Raw genomic sequence first — 20383 nt, forward strand, 5'->3', positions numbered from 1 at the left:
TGCCAGCGTCATGCAGATGCAGAATAGCTGTAATATTAGCATGCAGTAGCATCTCACTGCCATTTGCCAGAAGACCGGAGCAGTAAGGTTGCTTGTTAGTGGCCAACACCATTAAATGCAAGGTATAGCTCTCGTCACAGCAAGATTCAGTCTGTCCACAACACAGAACACTACAGAAAACCTTGTACAACACATGGAATAAATGTATCAGATATAATAAGGAGCATAGAGGACAATGCTGTACCCCTCTCTTTCACTCCTCATTTATTGTAGAGCTCTCATCCCTTCTACTTACTATCACCATTAGACCTTGCTAAATGTCTATGTCCTATTACAGGAGTCACTGACCCCAATGGGAGAGGTATACGCCATTGTGCTGAAAGCTCTCTATGTTGGCGGTCCAAATGTATCTATCTAACTGGATACTGAGTACTAACCACTTCTTCACCCTGGACTGGAAGAAACGAATCAAGTGATCAGTGGCATCCCGAGACCACTGCAGATTAAGATGCTTAACTTTTATCAAAGCTGACAGTAGTATGCAAAAATAAGTGGAAAGCAAAAAAGAAACTATATGCCACAAATGTATTGTGATCATGCACTGAATATAGAGAATAACTGTGCATACAATAAAAGCCGTTGGAATTTTTTTTTTTTCTCTCAAAATTATTGCAACATCAAATTTCCTATTTGTGCATATAAGGAACTTAAAGTGTTGCTCCACTACCTTTATATTGAGGACTTATGCTAAGATAGGTCATAAATATCAAATAGACAGCAGTCTGACAACCAGCATCCCCAACGTTCAGCTGTTCAGTGCCAGAGTCGGAAGGATGTTAGCAGCTGCCAAGGAGAACAGTACAGCTTTCTCAACTGTGTAGTGGCCGCTGCCAGGTTCTGCAGATCCACTCTGCCGGATGTTAGCAGCTGCCAAAGAGAGCAGTACAGCTTTCTCAACTGTGTAGTGGCCGCTGCTGGGCACTGCAAATATGCACGATTCAAATAAATAGGAGGGGATTTGCGACCCCTTCATCAGCCACTACAATTGACGGAGCTGCACTGCTAATCTCCGCAACTGCTAACATCTGGCAGAATTGATCTGCAGTACCTGGCAGCAGACAATACACCGTTGAGTAAGCTGTATTGTTCACCTCCGCAACTGCTAACATCCGGCAGAGTTGATCTGCAGTACCTGGCAGCAGACAATACACCGTTGAGTAAGCTGTATTGTTCACCTCCGCAACTGCTAACATCCGGCAGAATGGATCTGCAGCATCCGACACCAGCCACTACACCATTGTACTGTACTGTTCAGGTCCTTAACTGCTAACATCCGGTTGAGTGGATCTCCAGTACCTGGCAGAGAACACGTCAAAGTTGACAGAGCTGTACCGTTCCACTTGACCGGATGAAAGCAGTTATGGATCTGCACAGTACAGCTCAGTCAACTGTGTAGTAATGTCTGCTGCCAGGTACTGCAGACCCACTTGACCGGTGATAGCAGCTGTGGAGCGGATCTGCAGTACCTGGCAGTGGATCCTACACAGTTGACTGAGCTGTACTTTTCCGCTCCACAACTGCTATCATCAGGCCAATGGAGGTAGGGCATCAATAGAAAAGTAGTAGTCAAAATGACTTTGGCAGATAAAATGCTTCTTTAAAGTGTTATTAGCAACAAAACACAAATAGGCAATTGCTGTACTGCATAAATATCAATGAACACTGCATGTGAGAGATAAAAGATATTAACAGGATTAGATGCACATTATATCAGGCGGTGGGCACACAAGATTATTACCTTCTCCGAACAACAATATTCTTCTCTTACTTTTACATTTTGGATTATTAAAGGACAACAGGCACAATAAAATACAATAGTGGGTTAGAATTGATGCAACAGTCAGCGGTGCTTTAGGATTGCCAGGATAGGTTGGCAGTGGGGTATAGGGGGATTAGTAGCAGCCAGACTTTGAGCGGAGACCTTCTTGGGCCTTTTTACCTGCTGCTGTATCTGGTGAGCTCTGGGCACAGAGACACCCTGACCATGTGCTCCTTTGGGAGCAGAGCCAGACGACTGAGACAAACTTCTCTGGAAGGAAAAGGTGATTAACAGAGGTTGTGAAGAGAGAAGATCCTTTATGAGGAAATTACATGCTATTTTTAGGCTAAGTGAATAGTTTTTAACAAGTTATCCTCCACTGATTCAGAAGCCTCACAGCTACTCATAAACAATATATAGCTGCTGGATATTCGGCTCCAGACAGCATTCACTTTCAATAGATGGAACAAAATAAGTGGCTGAAGCCATCTGTTGCCAATTATCTCCATATTAAAAGAAATAATTAGGCAGGTAGAAATGTAATTTACCCTCACCCAACCTTGCAGGTGTCCAACCAGATCCACTACCAAATATCTATTATGCAAGGCCAGCAGATAATTATCTGAAAGACTACAATTTGCGCCATAAATCATTTACGTGAACATGCAGCCCATCACTGACAGCAATGACATTTGCACATACGGCATGTGACCAATGAAGCCAGGGATTGGCTGCAGTGGTCGCATGATTGCTGGACAGGACACCATTACTGCATGGGGGGAAATTCAACAGGTAACCGATGATTATTTATTTCTTTGCTCATAATAATCTCCATTATTGGTCAATTTTCTTAAAATCATTTAATATTGTGATTTTACTGCACCTTAAGAATCGATAGGACGTAGATAAAAAATTTTTGCAACTGCAAACTAGAAAAGCAAGGGACCCCACACACAATAGATAGTTGCCAATTGAATGACTGTTCGGCTGCCAGCTATATCTTCTTACTCCTCCATGCACAGCAGAGTTTGCCCTGCAAGTGTTTCTATGCTCGCTATGAAAGAGCCACTGCCAGACTACATTGGCGGCAGCTTATCTAGCTGAGAACAAAAGGAGTGGCAGTCCAAACATCAGACATGTCAGATCCTTATTAGTGATGATCGAGCGTGTTCTATTAACCCCTTTCGGCGAGCACGCTCGGGTGCTCGCCGAGTATTTTGGCGTGCTCGGCATTTCTTTTTCGTAAATCAGAATTGTATTAAATTTTTAAAGGTCATATTAAGTAGTACATATAATTGAAGTATTATATTCACTAAATCACATAATAACAGAATATTTCAGGAAAGCATTTCTTTTAATGTCGCCGTGCCTGCAATTGTCACGGCTGTTTGACAGCTGTGACACATGCAGAGATTGCCTGTCTGACAGTTATGTGTTGCTTCTTTTTTTTAGCATTTTTTTCCCATATGCATATGGGATGTTGCATGAATATAGGGGCTATGTGGGGGCTCACACTGTATATGGGGGACTCATACTGTATATAGAGGAGCTGTGGGGGCTCATATGGTATATAGGGGGGCTGAGTGCGGACTCATATGGTACATATGGGGGTGTTTTAAATAAATACTATCAGCAGGTTTTTCCCAACCAATCTGAGCGGAGCATGATGTAAAAGACCCTAACTCCAACGATGTGTCACTTACTGGGCTATGTGCTGCAGTTTTGATGAAAGCACCATTTTTATCAGCAGGAGATTATCACTAGAGAACTGGTAAACCTGCTACCAGGTAGTCCAATCACGCCTTGACTGATTGGCAGCTTTCTGCCTATGCACAGATTACTCAGAAAACTGCCAATCAGTGGTGTGGGCAGGGTTATACAGAGCTCAGCATTCAGAAAACTGGTAGATCTGCAGATAAAACACTGATTTTATCAAAACTTCAGCAACCAGTAAATACATTGCTGGAATCAGAGTTTCAGCCCCTACATCATGTTCCTCTCAGATGGGCTAGAAAAAAACCTGGTAAGATTCCCTTTAGGTTTCAGCATGCATCTTTCTATCATCAGGAGCATATTACCTGCTGAGAAGCTGGGACTGGTTGAACAACTGGTGCTTGAGCTGATGCCGAGGTCCGTAATGCAACCGAGGTCGCAGAATCTGAGCCACTGTCTGAACTTTGCATGATGGTAACTAGACGATGGAGAGAAGAGAGTGACATTAGACGGTGCTAAGCAATCGCAATGACCATGAAGGTTAAATGCTTATATGCAGCTGTTCTACAAAACTCTCCACAAGAAAGGTAATTGTTCTTCTCTTCCATTAGCCAGCAGGGGATTGCAGAGCAGCCAGTATTCTTCACATATATTTACACATGTATCTCTGGAAGTCCTCAGAAGTGGAGACGTACAAGGTAAGAGAAGGATCATGGGGCAGACACTGATCAGGGCTTCCTGTCACTAACCCTACAGCCTAGATGGCATAATACATACACAGAAGATTACATTCATTAAGACATACATACGATCCCAACATGCTCCCGAGCACTTGACTTTACTAATATTACAACTCCAGAGTCTGCCACTGGCAAAAATGTAATTACGGTCCATTTTCCTTTCTAAATCAGTAAGCCACCTAGATGGTTCCCTGTATTTATTCATCAGCATTTTTTATGAAAAATGGTACAGCTATAAAATAAAATTCACCCTTTATACTATACAATACATATACTGTATAAATACTAAGGCCTCATTCAGATATCAGTGATTTATGCAGGCGTTTTATCAGTGTTTTTCATACATAGGACATGAAACCATTATGGTCTATGGGGCTGATCACGTCTGGTTTAAAAAGGAAAAAAAAAAAAAAAAAAAAGCACAAAAGACGTCAGTTTTTGGTCTAAGTATCAGATCAAATGTACCCATAAGTCTAAGGGGCCATTGTGTGTGCAATCCATGATTAACATTGTAATGGATCACTGGAGAATTTATTTTTTTCCCATATGTGAAAAGCACTAATAAAACAATAGTAAAAACTGGTGAAAATAGGATAAAAAACGCTGATGAAACTAGGACTTTTTTTTTTTGCGTACCATAGAAATTACGGACATCTGAATGAGGTTTTATTGCAGCCAGCGTTCTATGAAAGCCAGGCCAGGTATCAGCAAACTGGCTAGGAATTAAAGGGACTGTCCAGGACTTTAACATTAATGGCCTCTTCTAAGGATGTCATCAACATCTGATTCCGGTGTTGGCGGTGTCCGGAACAGCTCAGTCACGCAGCTGCACAACTCAGTGGGCAGACTAGTGGCCGCAGCCAGGTACAGCATTTCTACCCCCCTATTGATGTAAATAGGTGGTGGATGTGCAGTACTCGGCCATGGCCACTATACAGTCAGCGGAGCTCCATAACTGAGTAGTTTTGGCTGAAGCAGACAGCTGATCGGGAGGGTGCTGGTGTCACACTCCCACCGATCAGACATTGAGGACCTATCCTAAGGACTCTAAAGGCCCCGTCACACATAACGAGATCGCTAGCGAGATCGCTAATGAGTCACGGTTTTGGTGACGCAATAGCGATCTCGTCATGTCTGACAGGTAGCAACGATCAGGCCCCTGCTGTGAGATCGCTGATCGTTACAAAGCTTCCTGGACCATTCCTGGGTCGTTGCGCTCCCGCTGGGCAGTGTACATCGCTGTATTTGACACCTTATCAACGACCTCGTTAGCGATTCAGAACTGAGACACGTAGACGTGCATAAATTGGACTTTTCCGCGCTCCTCGTCCCCGATTGGTGGTCGCTACTGTGTCCTTGTTTTTTCAGATCCCACATGCGTTCTCCGGCTGTGACTCCACTTTGAAGAAATCAGGCATCTTTAGTGAGGTAGGTATTGTTTGGGGTCTCAAATGAGTTTCCATTTTTAATAGAGACGCAGTAGAAATCCCATCTGACCGGAGAGACAGTGTTAAACCAAGGCCACCCAATCAGAACGCAGTAGCGTCCACCAATTGGAGAGGAGGAGGGCGCGGAAAAGTAATTTTATGCACGCCTTTCTGACACAGTACAGTCCCTATCAAGGTGTGGATCGTTGAAATAGCTGCTGTGTGAAAGTGTCCCAACGACCGCCGAGATCGTTGGTTAGATCGCTGGGGCGGCCGAGATCGTTGGAAAGTTCTGCAGGTTTGACATCTCCCCAGCGATCCCAAAACCGTGACGCAATAACGATCTCGCTAGCGATCTCGTTATGTGTGACAGGGCCTTAAGTCCTGGACAATTATTGGTGATCATAGATGAAAAGAAAACTTGCTACACTTCTTGAGAAAATTCTGTACCAATCTGTGTCCAAATGCGATAATATTCATTCAGAGACAGCTTGGAAATGCGGCTGGAAACTGAAAAGAAATATATATGATAACTCCATCTCTGAGATTTCAGCGGCTTGCTGGAGAGCGGAGGTCAGACCATGTTTAATCAGCAGGAAAACAGATGCAGATGTTCCATGTGTAGAGCGGAGACTGCCATGCTTGGCTCTGTTTGCTTTCCTCCGGATTGTTACTCTGCAAACAACGGTTGCTAGGAGCAACTGCAGTCCACTCCTGTATCCATGATCTAGTTGCTGGGCAACTCACAGATTACATCCCAAACTAAATAATACGCCGCTCCACCCCACCCCCCTCGCCCTCCCCTACTGTATGCTGCTCTGCTTTCTACCATTAACTAGGCAATGTGTCATCTATTATAGCAGACTGGGGGAAATGTGGAGGGAGGGGGAGAGAAGAGATACTGTTTATCCCAGCGCGCTGCTTAGGAGAGGCCACGGCGGAGCAGTTCTCATTTCCTAATGAAATAATATTAATGCTTTTCGGCAATACAATATCAGATCTAGACACATCTTAAGCAGCAAATCAATTGATATCTGTCTAGGTTTAGAAAAACACAGCAGGGAGCATTTTTTTTTAGCTCATTTTATTTCGTCTTCATAAAAGTCCTCGCTATATATACACAATATATGCAGTGCTGGTACGGCCGGTCTCATCACCACCAGCAGTCTATATACGAATACTGATCTACAACCAAGATGTCCCCTATTCACATAAAATGTATGACGTGAGTGCAGTCACCCAGCTTTAATGAGCCGCATATACATCTGTAGAGGAAGGCACACACATCACTCACTTCTGAAGTATGACATCTGCATGTACTACAAGTGTACTAGGACTACTTCATGTACACGTTAAAAGGGTTTACATAAGATAGAAAGAACATACAATAAAGATGAACCAAGGGTGACAGACCGGCACAGAGTCGCCATCTTTATTTACTGTATTGTAATGCAAATCTAATGTCCTCGCCAGGGGTTGTCTTAGGCCCAACAATCAGGCTCACTGTAGCAATAAGGAATCTGAGGAATGTGTTCTCACACAAGTGAAGAAAGGAAAATGAAGGAGAAAATAAAAACCCTCCCTAGAACGGCAAGCTGAAACATGTCGGAGAGAGGTGAGGATTAAAGCAGAAAGTTACAGAAGGTATATTGTTTGGCACTTCTACTCCAGTCGGTATTGAGGCACCCATGGATCACTAAGGGCAGAAGTGCTCAGCCTACAGTAGGATAGATGCAGAATGATGTACACCGCTCCATAGACCTTCTATCAAGTCTACACAATGTCCTGTAGTGAGCACTTCTGCTCTTACTATGAGCAATAGTAGGAGTCGGGACCCCAAAACCCTCACTGATCATTAGTGCATACACAGATTACAATCGATCAATAATTAGTTAAAAGTTTAAATTACTCTTTAAAAGGAATCTGTCACCGGGTTTATGCTAACCCATCTGGGAGCTGCATGGTGTGGGGGCAGAGACCCTGATTCCATCCATGTATCCCTTACTGGGCTGCTTGCTGCAGTTTTACCTGTTACAGAGCTATCAGTTTTATAAATGTTGAGATCTGCCCACACTAATGATTGTGTACACTGTGCATAGGCAGAAAGCTCCCCTCCAATCAGTGGGGGAGGGTTCATACAAAGCGCATGAATATGGAGGACTACATGGAAGCAGGTTTACTAGTCCTCAAGTGTAACTCTTACGCTGATAAAACAATGATTTTTATCAAAACTACAGCAAGCAGCCAAGTAAAAAAGGTACATCGCTGGAATCAATGTCTATGCACCTACAACACGCAGCTCTCAGATTAGGTGGAAAAAACTTAGTGACAAACTCACTTTACAAAAGTTTGTAATATTGATGACCTGTACTTAGGATAGTTAATCAATATCAGATTACTAGGGCCCAGCACCCACAGCAATTCACTGTTCTCAATCCTAGCGGCAGCTGGATGCAAACATAGAATGAAGTTAAACAGCACAGATCAGTTTGATGTGTAGCAGCCACTGCCAGGTACAGCAGATCAGTACCTATTCTCTTAGGTGAATATATTGACATTATTTTATAAGCTACTGAATCATTACACTGTTCAAATTGACGTTCATACAATGTGCGGATCCATTGGGTCCTCCAGATGATAGAGTTCTACATTTGTCAGCACTTTCATCTAAGAGCAGGTTCAGACAAGGCATTCTGTGTGCAGCTCTGAGAACGTCGCTGCATTATGTATGTGTGTCATTAGATGCCATCTTCTCACCTCTAAAAGAGTAGCGCTTATGTGCACTTGTACATTGACCGGAATTAATCGGTGTGCAGCGCATTGTGGACAACACACTGACCGAAAATACACTTGTCTGAACCCGGCCCAGATCACAATTCACTGATAGGAGGTTTGGCAAAGGCTTTATAGTATGTAAATAATCACATAAAAATACTTTTAAAATATTAGTTTGTAAGGTTAAAGGCTATAAGGCTGCTTTACGAACAGTCATTGCTGACCTTCAAGAAGCGTGTGCCCACCTACTCTGAAGAACTCGCTCTCCCTTTATCTCCTGCCAGTGGTCACAACCGCATTCACATCTACTAGCAGGAGTGACAGATATTCGGTAGGTGTCACATGGGTAATATACAATTCCAAAAATACACAACAATGTTACAATAATCAGAGTGCAGCAACCGAATATGGCTGCTAGTAAATAATGCACAGTAAAGGCTTATCTTGCAATGAATATTTGATGTATAGATGGACGTCATGATGTTTCAAGCCTCGAGTAATACCAGGTAGTCCAGTCCCTGTTACAAGATACTTCCAATGCATTAAATTAGATTAGTGAAGTACCAAGTCCCCATAATTTCAGAGCAGTGTGTGAATTTAGCCTATAGCACTGCACACAAATGGTTTTAAACACTTTCATTAGCCAATAGGTCCACAGAAGGGTCAGAACAAACAGTATGCCAATAGAAACACATTTCGTGTTAAAGGGAACCTGTCAAAAGACATATACTCCCCCAAACCATTTATATGACTGGATAGCTCTTTAAAAAATAACTTGATCCCTTCTTGACTCTTCGGACAAGCCTGGCCTCGGCACGGGAGGACACTTTCAAAGGCTGTCCTGGCCGTGGAAGGCTAACAGTAGTTCCATAAGCCTTCCACTTACGGATGATGCTCCCAACAGTGGAGACAGGTAGGCCCAACTCCTTGGAAAGGGTTTTGTACCCCTTGCCAGCCTTGTGACCCTCCACGATCTTGTCTCTGATGGCCTTGGAATGCTCCTTTGTCTTTCCCATGTTGACCATGTCTGAGTGCTGTTCACAAGTTTGGAGAGGGTCTTAAATAGTCAGAAAAGGCTGGCAAAAGAGATCTTTAATCCACACATGTGAAGCTCATTATTCTTGGTGCCTGAACTACTTCTTAATACTTTTGGGGGACCAAACAGAATTCTTGTGGTTTGAGGGGTTGAATAATAAATGACACTCTGAATTAACTTTTAACGTTTTTTTAAAAAAAAAAAAAATTTGCTGCAGTGCATTTCCCACTTCCAGGCTGATCTACAGTACAAATGTCACAATGCCAAGTTAATTCCGCATGTGTCAACCAGCTAAATCTGCAGGGGGTTGAATACTACTTGTAGGCACTGTATATGTGACAATGCTCTTACAGCGCTGCAGCCAGTTCTGTATATACATGACGATGCACTTACAGCGCCGCAGCCAGTTCTGTATATACGTGACGATGCACTTACAGCGCCGCAGCCAGTTCTGTATATACATGACGATGCACTTACAGCGCCGCAGCCAGTTCTGTATATATGTGACGATGCACTTACAGCGCCGCAGTCTCAGGCTGTATTCACTTGTATGAGAGCCAACGACCTGTCAATAAGCCAGAAGAGAGTAGGAAGGGAATACAGAGTGAGGCTGAGGAGCTGTAAGTGCGTCGTCACAACCCAATGCACTTCCAGACTCTTGTATACAGAACTGCAAAACGCGCTGCTGGGGTCATAAAGAAATCAACTTCCTTATCTTTCAAAGGGCTACACATACGTATATAGCATCATTCCTGTAGTTGTACTATTGGGAAAACACCATTAATAATATTTGGAAGTTGGTGTGCTAAAAGGTCAAAGTTGAATAACCTGGATATTAACCAGCTCATGCAATGGAGTGATGCGGATGCCATTCAACCACTTTCTGCAGACATAGTTTGCAGCAATTTTATTTCATATATCGTATTTACATTGACACTCTAATGCTTTGTAATCAGAAGAGTAGGAAATAGTAGAAGAAGAATAGAAAATAATCTGGGGAATATTACAGCACCAAGAACCCATGCATTAAGCAAATAGGCATGCCTTAAGATCATGAATTCTCGAGTCTTTCAAGTTCATTTGTGAATGAATCTGCTTATACTCGGCAGTTTTAGAACTTTCTTCATATAACAAAAGTTTCCTTTTAATGAGGAACAGGCCTGTGACTCCGCTCAGAGCTAAACCTATTGTTCAGAGCACAGAGGGGTCACAAGGAAGCCACAGAGAACCACCCTGCTTGTTATTAGCGTCTTCTCCCCAAAAAAACAAAAACACATCTCTTTACTAGTCTGTGCTAATATTTTATAAAACAGATACTATTAGCTTTAAAAAAAAAAAAAAAGTAACCATGACTATACATATAACCACTACAGAAGTAGGTTGGTAGTGACTAGAGATGGTGCGAATCGATTCACATGGCCCGGTCTATCCGCCATGACAGTCATTTCTGGTCGCTTACCAGGTGGCATCAGCAGCTCTTCTTTTGATAAGCCGGCGTGGAGTGATGTCATTAATGTGAAGTGACACTTATGTGATGTCACAGCAGACAGGCTGATCAAAAGAAAAGCCAAGTAAGAGGCGGTTCTCACAGCTTCCGCCCAGATGCCAGACATTACTGTCATGGCCGATAGACCGGGTCGTGCAATCCGATGTGCACCAACTCTAGTTGTCTGGAGGTTGTCATTACTTTACTACAGCTCGTTCATATTGTAAGGAAACACATCACTAAAAATAACATTACAATGGTAATAAAGATAAAATCCTATTAAAAGATATAGCACAATGGTCACAAAAAACAGAGAAACCGAATGTGCCATCCAGATCCTAGTCAATGTCTCACCACCAGTCACTACTCTACCCTCTGTACACCCAGTAAGCTGCTTTTCCCATCATGTGGGCATTTCACTACCACCAGAATTCACCGCCGGTCATTTATGAACTAGATCAGCCTGATAATACGGCACAGTAAAGCATTGCAGGCCTGTCCCTTTAATCAGACAGTGGGGAGTCAGATTTAGAAATATGCTCGCCTCCATGCCAGGCAAAAAATTCCACAGTCAGATTTAGAAGTTAAATGCGTTTAAGGGGGGAGTAAAAAAAAGCTTAATCTAACCGTGTTCCTCTAACCAGTAGGTGTCTCTGCTCAGCGAGGTTTATGGGAAGTCCCCTTGTGTTTAGTGTGGGAACCAAGGAGACCAGAGTTAAATATGAAAACAGAGTGATGCCGGAGTATTTTTAATAGCGCTTGGAGGCATCAGGATACAGGTGGCGCGGAGGAGGTTTAAAGCTCGGAACTTCAGGAAAACAAATATCTGTCCACACGGACCTTAACCCTTTTAGAAGAGTGACTGTGACGTATCGATGATTTAGTGAATGGTATAAAAGCTTCTACGTAGAACTAAAGAGACGGGTAGAAACCAGCATGAAGAGGTCCAGCACGTGGACATACCAATCTTTCCTATGGTCAAGGACTGACTGGCAATACAAGGGAAGCTATAGTAGAACCACCTTAGGTTACTGGTGGTCAGTACTCTAGTAAAAGAAGCTACATGTACGCAATATCCCACAAGACCTTCCACGTGACTACATATAAACAAATGATGTTACCAAGACTAATGTATCCCCTTGATATACAGTACAGACCAAAAGTTTCTGCGTCGCACAAAGACACGGTGGTTGGAACCAAAGATCTCAAATTTGGACTCATCAGACCAAAGCACAGATTTCCACTGGTCTAATGTCCATTCCTTGTGTTCTTTAGCCCAAACAAGTCTCTTTTGCTTGTTGCCTGTCCTTAGCAGTGGTTTCCTAGCAGCTATTTTACCATGAAGGCCTGCTGCACAAAGTCTCCTCTTAACAGTTGTTGTAGAGATGTGTCTGCTGCTTGAACTCTGTGTGGCATTGACCTGGTCTCTAATCTGAGCTGCTGTTAACCTGCGATTTCTGAGGCTGGTGACTCGGATAAACTTATCCTCAGAAGCTGAGGTGACTCTTGGTCTTCCTTTCGTTGATGGTTTTTGCAACTGCACTTGGGGACAATTTCAAAGTTTTCCCAATTTTTTGGACTGACTGACCTTCATTTCTTAAAGTAATGATGGCCACTCGTTTTTCTTTACATAGAATTTGTATTATGGCAAGAAAAAAGCAGCTATCAGTCTATTCAGTAGGACTATCAGCTGTGTATCCACCAGACTTCTGCACAACACAACTGATGGTCCCAACCCCATTTATAAGGCAAGAAATCCCACTTATTAAACCTGACAGGGCACACCTGTGAAGTGAAAACCATTTCCGGTGACTACCTCTTGAAGCTCATCAAGAGAATGCCAAGAGTGTGCAAAGCAGTCATCAAAGCAAAAGGTGGCTACTTTGAAGAACCTAGAATATAAGACATATTTTCAGTTGTTTCACACTTTTTTGTTAAGTATATAATTCCACATGTGTTAATTCATAGTTTTGATGCCTTCAGTGTGAATGTAAAATTTTCATAGTCTTGAAAATACAGAAAAATCTGTAAATGAGAAGGTGTGTCCAAACTTTTGGTCTGTACTGTACGTTCTTTTCGTTCGCATATACTACACCAGGACTGGGCGGAGAAAATCAATTCCATATTGATCATACTCCCTGAAACGTAATAAGCATCTGCTTAGGCATGTGCCCACAGCTGCCTCCGACAATAAGGCCAACCAGGAGTGATGGGTAGACCGAAATGTCCTGCTGGCTTAAATGACACAACGGTCTCATTACAGAGCTGCAAATAGCTGTACGCTGCGCATAGTGCGGACAGCAAGCAGACACTGCAGCGTACCTGTATGTACAGACATTCAACCAGATACACACACACACACAAACGATACAGAATGTATGAAGCTAAGCGCTACATATGGAAAGATTGAAAGATCAGACATTAAATCACGGGGCAGTATGTGAAAGTGGCCCAAGATTAGTCAACTCATGTACACGTCAGCCTGTGTGACCCTGACTCCAAGGTCAGAGTGTCCATGTAGTAGGCCATAAAGACCACAGCATAAATCCTGGATTCTACTTATTAGAAAAATCTGATTACTTTGTCAATAGCGAATACAGGAAATGTAAGAAAAGTGCCAACTCATCTCATCCTGCCCTTACTTCAGTGCCACTTCTGACAACAGATAAAGCCCTAAGGAGTGGGAAACGTCTTGTCTTACAAGCTGTGTGTATATGAGCGTTCTTAGGCCTAAGGCCACGTCCTGACTATCAGAATTTGGTCAGTATTCAGTCAGTATTTCTTCTCTGGAGTAGGAGCCAAAACCAGGTGAGGAACAATCAGAGAAAAGGTATAATAGAAACAAGTCACCAATTCTGCATTTATCACCCACTCCTGGTTTTGTCTCCCACTCCTGAGAAAAAATACTGACCGAATACTGACCAAATACTGATAGTGGGGCCGTGGCCTACAGCTCACTGTGGGAAGGTCTTGTGCGGCCATACTTTGCAACTCTACGGTGTCTAATGCAACTTGACACTTCTAAATAAATAAATGGATTACTTAGGCCTCATTCAGACAGCCATGATTTTAACGGGCTGTGTATTTTATAAATGCATACAATGCAGATAAGTAGAAAGCTGACCAGAGTGTGAGGTAGGGGGCAATATTACTGTGTAGTAGGTGGTTACCTATCATTAGACACAATCATGCACAATTGAGGTGAATATCGCATCAAAACCACAACTAACACTTGCATCTGCTTATTTGGACATGTGGCTTTATACAGGTGAAACATGGTAAGTAAAGGTGTTCCTCCCCGATTAAACTGCTACATGTGAATATACCCCTAATTGCACAGTTCAGTGACGTGTGTGGAACAGGTTGAGGGTGTACTCACAAAGCGTGATTATGTGACCGCTTCGATGTAATTTTAGCACAATTGCAGCAAAACACTGAAGCCCCAATTCATCAAAAAGATTACAACCGTAAAACACAATGCAAAGTTTTCGCTCTTCTATTGGTCAGTTCCAACAAAGTGGGGGGAGCTGTGGAGACCCCGAGGAAGGACAGGGCATTGCAATGCTCACCCGACAAAATCACCAAAAGTGGCAGCACTAAAAATATTACTCCAGTTAACAAATAAAATAACATTTCTGGTGAGGTGCAAGGAGGTGCACGCCACTGATGAAGACATGCGCTGAATTTATTAAGTGGCGTGTCCCTCTTAATGAATTTGCCGCATCTTATTCCTGCATGGCCCTCAATAAGACTGGTATACAAAATGCCAGGAGAGAGAGGATAGTACCAGCCTACCCGGGCTGATGGCATCTGAAGCAGGGATTCCAAGTAACCACTTGGCAAGCAGAGAAATGCCAGTCTTAATGAATTAGGACCTGAGGATTTTCTCACAGTTTTGTACAAAAATGGCAGCAAAAATTGTGATAGATCACAACGTGCCAATGCATTACTAAAGAGATCATCCAGTGGTAATCTAATAATTCTGTGATGTCCTAATATATAGCTTAAAGGGGCTCTATTTGAGTAGAAAAAATAAAGAACATTATAGGATTCCTAAATACTTTTAATTAGCAAATCACCATTGTTTTGTTTAGGGAGGTTTTCACTATAGAATTATAAATGGCCGCTGTCCTGTTACACTGACAGACACCTGTCCTAGAGTGTTAGAGCCTGTGAGGTAGAAGCTCCACCCCCTTACTTCATGTGTGAGAATATACCAGTGGTGCTGAGGTAAGAAGAGGCTGCTCACACTGCTGTCCACCCTGTCTTTCTGATCTAATACTGGATACAAGTGGTGCTGAGGTAAGAAGAGGCTGCTCACACTGTTGTCCACCCTGTCTTTCTGATCTAATTCTGGAGATACCAATGGTGCTGAGGTAAGAAGAGGCTGCTCACACTGCTGTCCACCCTGTCTTTGTGATGCAGTATTGGAGATACAAGGGATGCCGTGGTAAGAAGAGGCTGCTCATAATGCTGTCCACCCTGCCATTCTGATCTAATACTGGAGATACCAGTACTGCTGAGCTAAGAAGAGGCTGCTCATAATGCTGTCCACCCTGTCCTTCTGGTCTAAAACGGAAGATACCAGTGGTGCTGGGGTAAGAAGAGGCTGATCACACTGCTGTCCACCCTTTCTGATCTAATACTGGAGATACCAGGGGTGCTGAAGTTAGAAAAGAAGAGCCTGCTCACACTGCTTTCCACCCTCTCTGATGCAGTATTGGAGATACAAAGGATGCTGAGGTAATAAGAGGCTACTCCTAGTGCTGTCCACCCCGTCTTTCTGATCTAATACTGGAGATAACAGTGGTGCTGAGGTAAAAAGAGTCTACTTACTCTGCTGTACTCCCCGTCTTTCTGTATGACTGTACATGGTACAACCCCTGGCAAAAATTATAGAATCACCGGGCTCGGAGGATGTTCATTCAGTTGTTTAATGTTGTTGAAAAAAAAGCAGATCACAGACATGGCACAAAACTAAAGTCATTTCAAATGGCAACTTTATGGCTTTAAGAAACACTAAAAGAAATCAAGATAAAAAATGTGGTACTCAGTGAGGGTAATTTTTTTCAGACCAAGCAGAGGGAAAAAATTATGGAATCATGAAAAACAAACACACAAAAGAACACTCCAATACATCACTAGTATTTTGTTGCACCACCTCTGGCTTTAATAACAGCTTGCAGTCTCTGAGGCATGGACTTAATGAGTGACAAACAGTACTCTTCATCAATCTGGATCCAACTTTCTCTGATTGCTGTTGCCAGATCAGCTTTGCAGGTTGGAGCCTTGTCATGGACCAGTATCCTCAGGTCACAGCAGAGGAGCTTACACTGCACATGCTGACAAGCACCTGTCCTAACACAGGATTTTGTCAGTACATCAGGACAGCAACCATTTTAATTCTATAGTGATAACCTCCTGTGACGATACAGCTTATAATGTTTAATCAGCCAGAAGTCTAGATTTGCTAAGCCAAGAGAGGTACACTATTATCTTCATGTTGACTTGTAAATGTACGTGTATTTCTGTGGCTGAGGAAGGACAGACCAGTATTTGTATAACCCTGATTGTTGTCTCCTCTGATTCTGAAACAATTATGTTGATTTAAAGAGCCCCCTAATATACCAACTATGTAAATGGATTAGCTCAAACAATGATACTTGAACCCTGTGAGTAGCGCTCTCCCTTACCTTTGAATGTGTACTTGAAGGACAACTGTAACTATTTTAAGGGACATGTGCTTCTGTAGCAGAGACTTGAAACCGAAATTGGAAAGCGACTTTACAGGGAGAATCAAAGATCAGACTCTCTTCACACCATCAGCTTGTAGCATGGCTTAATCCAGAGAGACACAGATTCTACATGATTCCGGCTTAAGGGTATATGGTCCTGACTGGAAAGATACGGATCTACTCCACTGACCATCAGAGAACCCATGGATACATTTGGGTAGATCAGGTTGGGACGATGAAGTCACCTGGCCACATGGATATGTTGTTTGGGGTTGCCAGGTGAGACCCTCCAGTCGCCTGGAACCCATGGAGTCAGTCGGAGAAGCCAGATTGGGACCAACCGGTCATCTGGCCCCATGGAAACTCTCGGAGAGGCCAGGGTGGGACCCGTCATGTCTCATGGCCTTGTACCTTGATGGACTGCTAGCTTCCAAAGCTTGCTGCTACCTTCTCCCTGTGGGGGGCCGCCAGAAGCGGGGGGCCATTGGTTGAGGAAGTTGGCCCTGGAAGTCCTAAAGTCACAGGTGTTCTATCCCAGGAGGGTCAGCGGAAGGGTGAGGACTGTATAATGTTGCACCATCTTGGGTATTAGCTTGAACTGTTCTATGTGTTTATTGTCCGCTTTGTGGTTCAATAAAGTATTGCCACACTGTTTTACCCTCACCCTATGTTGTCTGAGTAGTATTACGCCCACAGAAGTTCCCGTGTCTTCATACCTCCCTAGACAAAACTATTTTGATTTGATAATTCCATGTATTTAGAATGACATTTCTTTTAGTTATTTATTTTTGTCTATTCCAGAGGAACCCCTTTAAGTAGCAGAAACCTCCTTAATAAAGACCCCAAAGCATTGGGTATTCATATAATGTAGTCCCATTGTACTTTTTATTTAAAAAGGAGACACCGTGTGCTGTATGATCGCAACATGAGAACAAACCCTTAAAGAAGTTGTGCACTACTTTAGATTGCCCCCCCCTCCCCCAATGTATCCCCCCGAGGCCCCTAAGACTTTTTGTAAATACCTTCTGTTGCAGATACTGCCTGTGAACGGCGCTATCTGTGGCTGCTCACAGGCATCACGTGACCCTGCGCTGACGTCACGACAAGTGAGGCATGACTCAGCGCTGGGGTCCCCGCGGTGGCTGCTGGGTTGTGGGCAGGGTTACCCCCCCCCTCCCCGCATCACACTCAGCATCCACCGCGCGCTTTCCCAATGAATGGGGAGAGGCAGAGTGCAGGGTGGATGCCAGGTGTGACACGGGGAGGTAACCCCACCCCCAGCCTGGCATCCACCATGGAACCAGGAAGAAAAAGACCCCGGCTGCTGACAGCACTTGTTGTGACATCAGCGGATGTCAGAGCCGGCAGCAGCCGGGGGTCACGTGATGCCTGTGAGCGGCCAGTGATAGCGCCACTCACAGGCAGTATCTGCAACGGAAGGTATTTACAAAAAGTCTTAGGGGCCCCGAGGGGGATAATCTAAAGTAGTGGACAACCCCTTTAAGCTGAGCAAACTATTGCTCAGCTGACAATTCTCTCTCCTGACTCCCCCTTTCAAGGGACGGTTCCCGCGCTTTCTACAAGAGCCTCTGCCAGAATCATCTGGCAGTGGTTTATCTCCATGTTGCATAAAAGGATCGGGTGACGGGAATTACAATCGCCTGATCCTTATGTCCATAGACATAATGGTCAGACAAAATAGGTGGGTTCAGGCCAACTTGTATCTAATGTTTATTTCTTTATATTCCTGATTGAAAGCAAATGGGTGAAGCCCGAGACATACAGTTCATTGATCATGTGATTACTAAATTCAGCCCACCGTTTTTGTTTTTTTCCAACAAAGACCCAGCAGTGGTAACTACAGAAACAGTCTGGGAACAATGCCAACTTGCTCATCATAGTAGTATAGGAGAGAGTTCCCAATGCCAAAGCACAAGTGACCAGTCTCAGAGGAGAAAAGGACTAAGTCCCCAGTGAGAAAGCGGGAATGGCTGATAGGCCTTACTGGGCCTATTTCTATGATCTACCGTAGACGCCCAAGGGCTAAAACTTTCCATGCCTACTTACACCTATGTGCATATATGTAAAAGCAGGTAAACTAGCCAACTTACAAGTCCAGTGATATCGTACAGATATGAAGTGCTTCTCACAGAAGCTGGATTAGATCTCCTGGGAAGCCAAGACATTACCAGGCCTTGGGATCTTACCATGGAGTAAATAAAATGATATGTCTACGAGAGGTTTATTTTCTGTGCCCTTTAATATGGAACAAAACTGCTTTGGGGATAGGATTGTACACAGCAAGGGCTGCACGCCGAGCTGTTTGGTATCCAACGGCAACAAAAATAAACAGTCCTGCCTTCCAGATATAAAGACATCGTTAGGAGACACAGAGGGAAGCCATAAATATACAGCGATAGTCAGCCCAGGACACAGGTGAAGGTATACAACAGGTCTGTATGTGAAAGTCATCATCATATATGTATATTTACAAGAAGAAGCAGCCAAGCCCACCCAATCCTGGGGATGCCATTCATGACGAAACACCTCGCGATGGAGATCCCAGGTGACACAACAGGTGGGATCAGAGAGGACATCTGCTCATCTAAAGTCAGAGGAAAGCGACTCAGAACTGGAGTGATGGTGAAGTGCCCTCTGCACAATGTGCACCAGCTCTATGCAGAGCACCACCAGGCTATACTACAGATAGGTGTACAGCACATTCACTATGGGAAAGGCAGCGCCTAATACAATACACTGCCGCAGTCTGTGTGCCCCCCAGCACTGGAATATACAGGGCCGCTGTCACTAGGAAGCACAACTTATATGGGAAGAGGAGTGAACAAGAGCCTGGTCAACTGCATCTCAAGGAAGGGTTACTATGGAAACTGCTAAACTTCAGCACAGCAACAAGACGGAAAGTTCTGTCCTCACACCACAAGCTGACCTGAATGTATGATACACACACACCTGTATACAGGCAAATATAATCTATATACACACACAAAACTGTATACAGGCAAATATAATCTATATACACACACAAAACTGTATACAGGCAAATATAATCTATACACACACACACCTGTATACAGGCAAATATAATCTATATACACACACAAAACTGTATACAGGCAAATATAATCTATACACACACACACACACACACACCTGTATACAGGCAAATATAATCTATATACACACACAAAACTGTATACAGGCAAATATAATCTATATACACACAAAACTGTATACAGGCAAATATACAGTACAGACCAAAAGTTTGGACACACCTTCTCATTTAAAGATTTTTCTGTATTTTCATGACTATGAAAATTGTACATTCACACTGAAGGCATCAAAACTATGAATTAACACATGTGGAATTATATACTTAAAAAAAAGTGTGAAACAACTGAAAATATGTCTTATATTCTAGGTTCTTCAAAGTAGCCACCTTTTGCTTTGATGACTGCTTTGCACACTCTTGGCATTCTCTTGATGAGCTTCAAGAGGTAGTCACCAGAAATGGTTTTCACTTCACAGGTGTGCCCTGTCAGGTTTAAGAAGTGGGATTTCTTGCCTTATAAATGGGGTTGGGACCATCAGTTGTGTTGTGCAGAAGTCTGGTGAATACTCAGCTGATAGTCCT

The 20383-nt window shown here is 43.4% G+C and overlaps 1 protein-coding gene across 3 annotated transcripts in view; it reads right to left on the minus strand.

Annotated features, from left to right (window-relative positions):
• Nucleotides 1-20383, minus strand: part of RFX2 (regulatory factor X2) — a 53527-nt gene that overhangs the window by 28515 nt on the left and 4629 nt on the right. For 2 of the 3 annotated variants that reach the window (XM_073686273.1, XM_073686272.1), the window contains exons 2-3: nt 3898-4010; nt 2000-2089 (exon numbers count right to left, since the gene is read on the minus strand). In XM_073686273.1, the coding sequence (XP_073542374.1) occupies nt 2000-2089; nt 3898-4002 (195 nt within the window). In that variant the 5' untranslated portion in view covers nt 4003-4010. The remainder of the gene's footprint in view (nt 1-1999; nt 2090-3897; nt 4011-20383) is intronic. The other variant, XM_073686274.1, reaches the window with a different exon arrangement.

Source organism: Phyllobates terribilis, unplaced genomic scaffold, assembly GCF_046119375.1.
Source record: "Phyllobates terribilis strain yellow unplaced genomic scaffold, ASM4611937v1 Scaffold_1__5_contigs__length_1240528914, whole genome shotgun sequence".
Classification (NCBI taxonomy): domain Eukaryota; kingdom Metazoa; phylum Chordata; class Amphibia; order Anura; family Dendrobatidae; genus Phyllobates; species Phyllobates terribilis.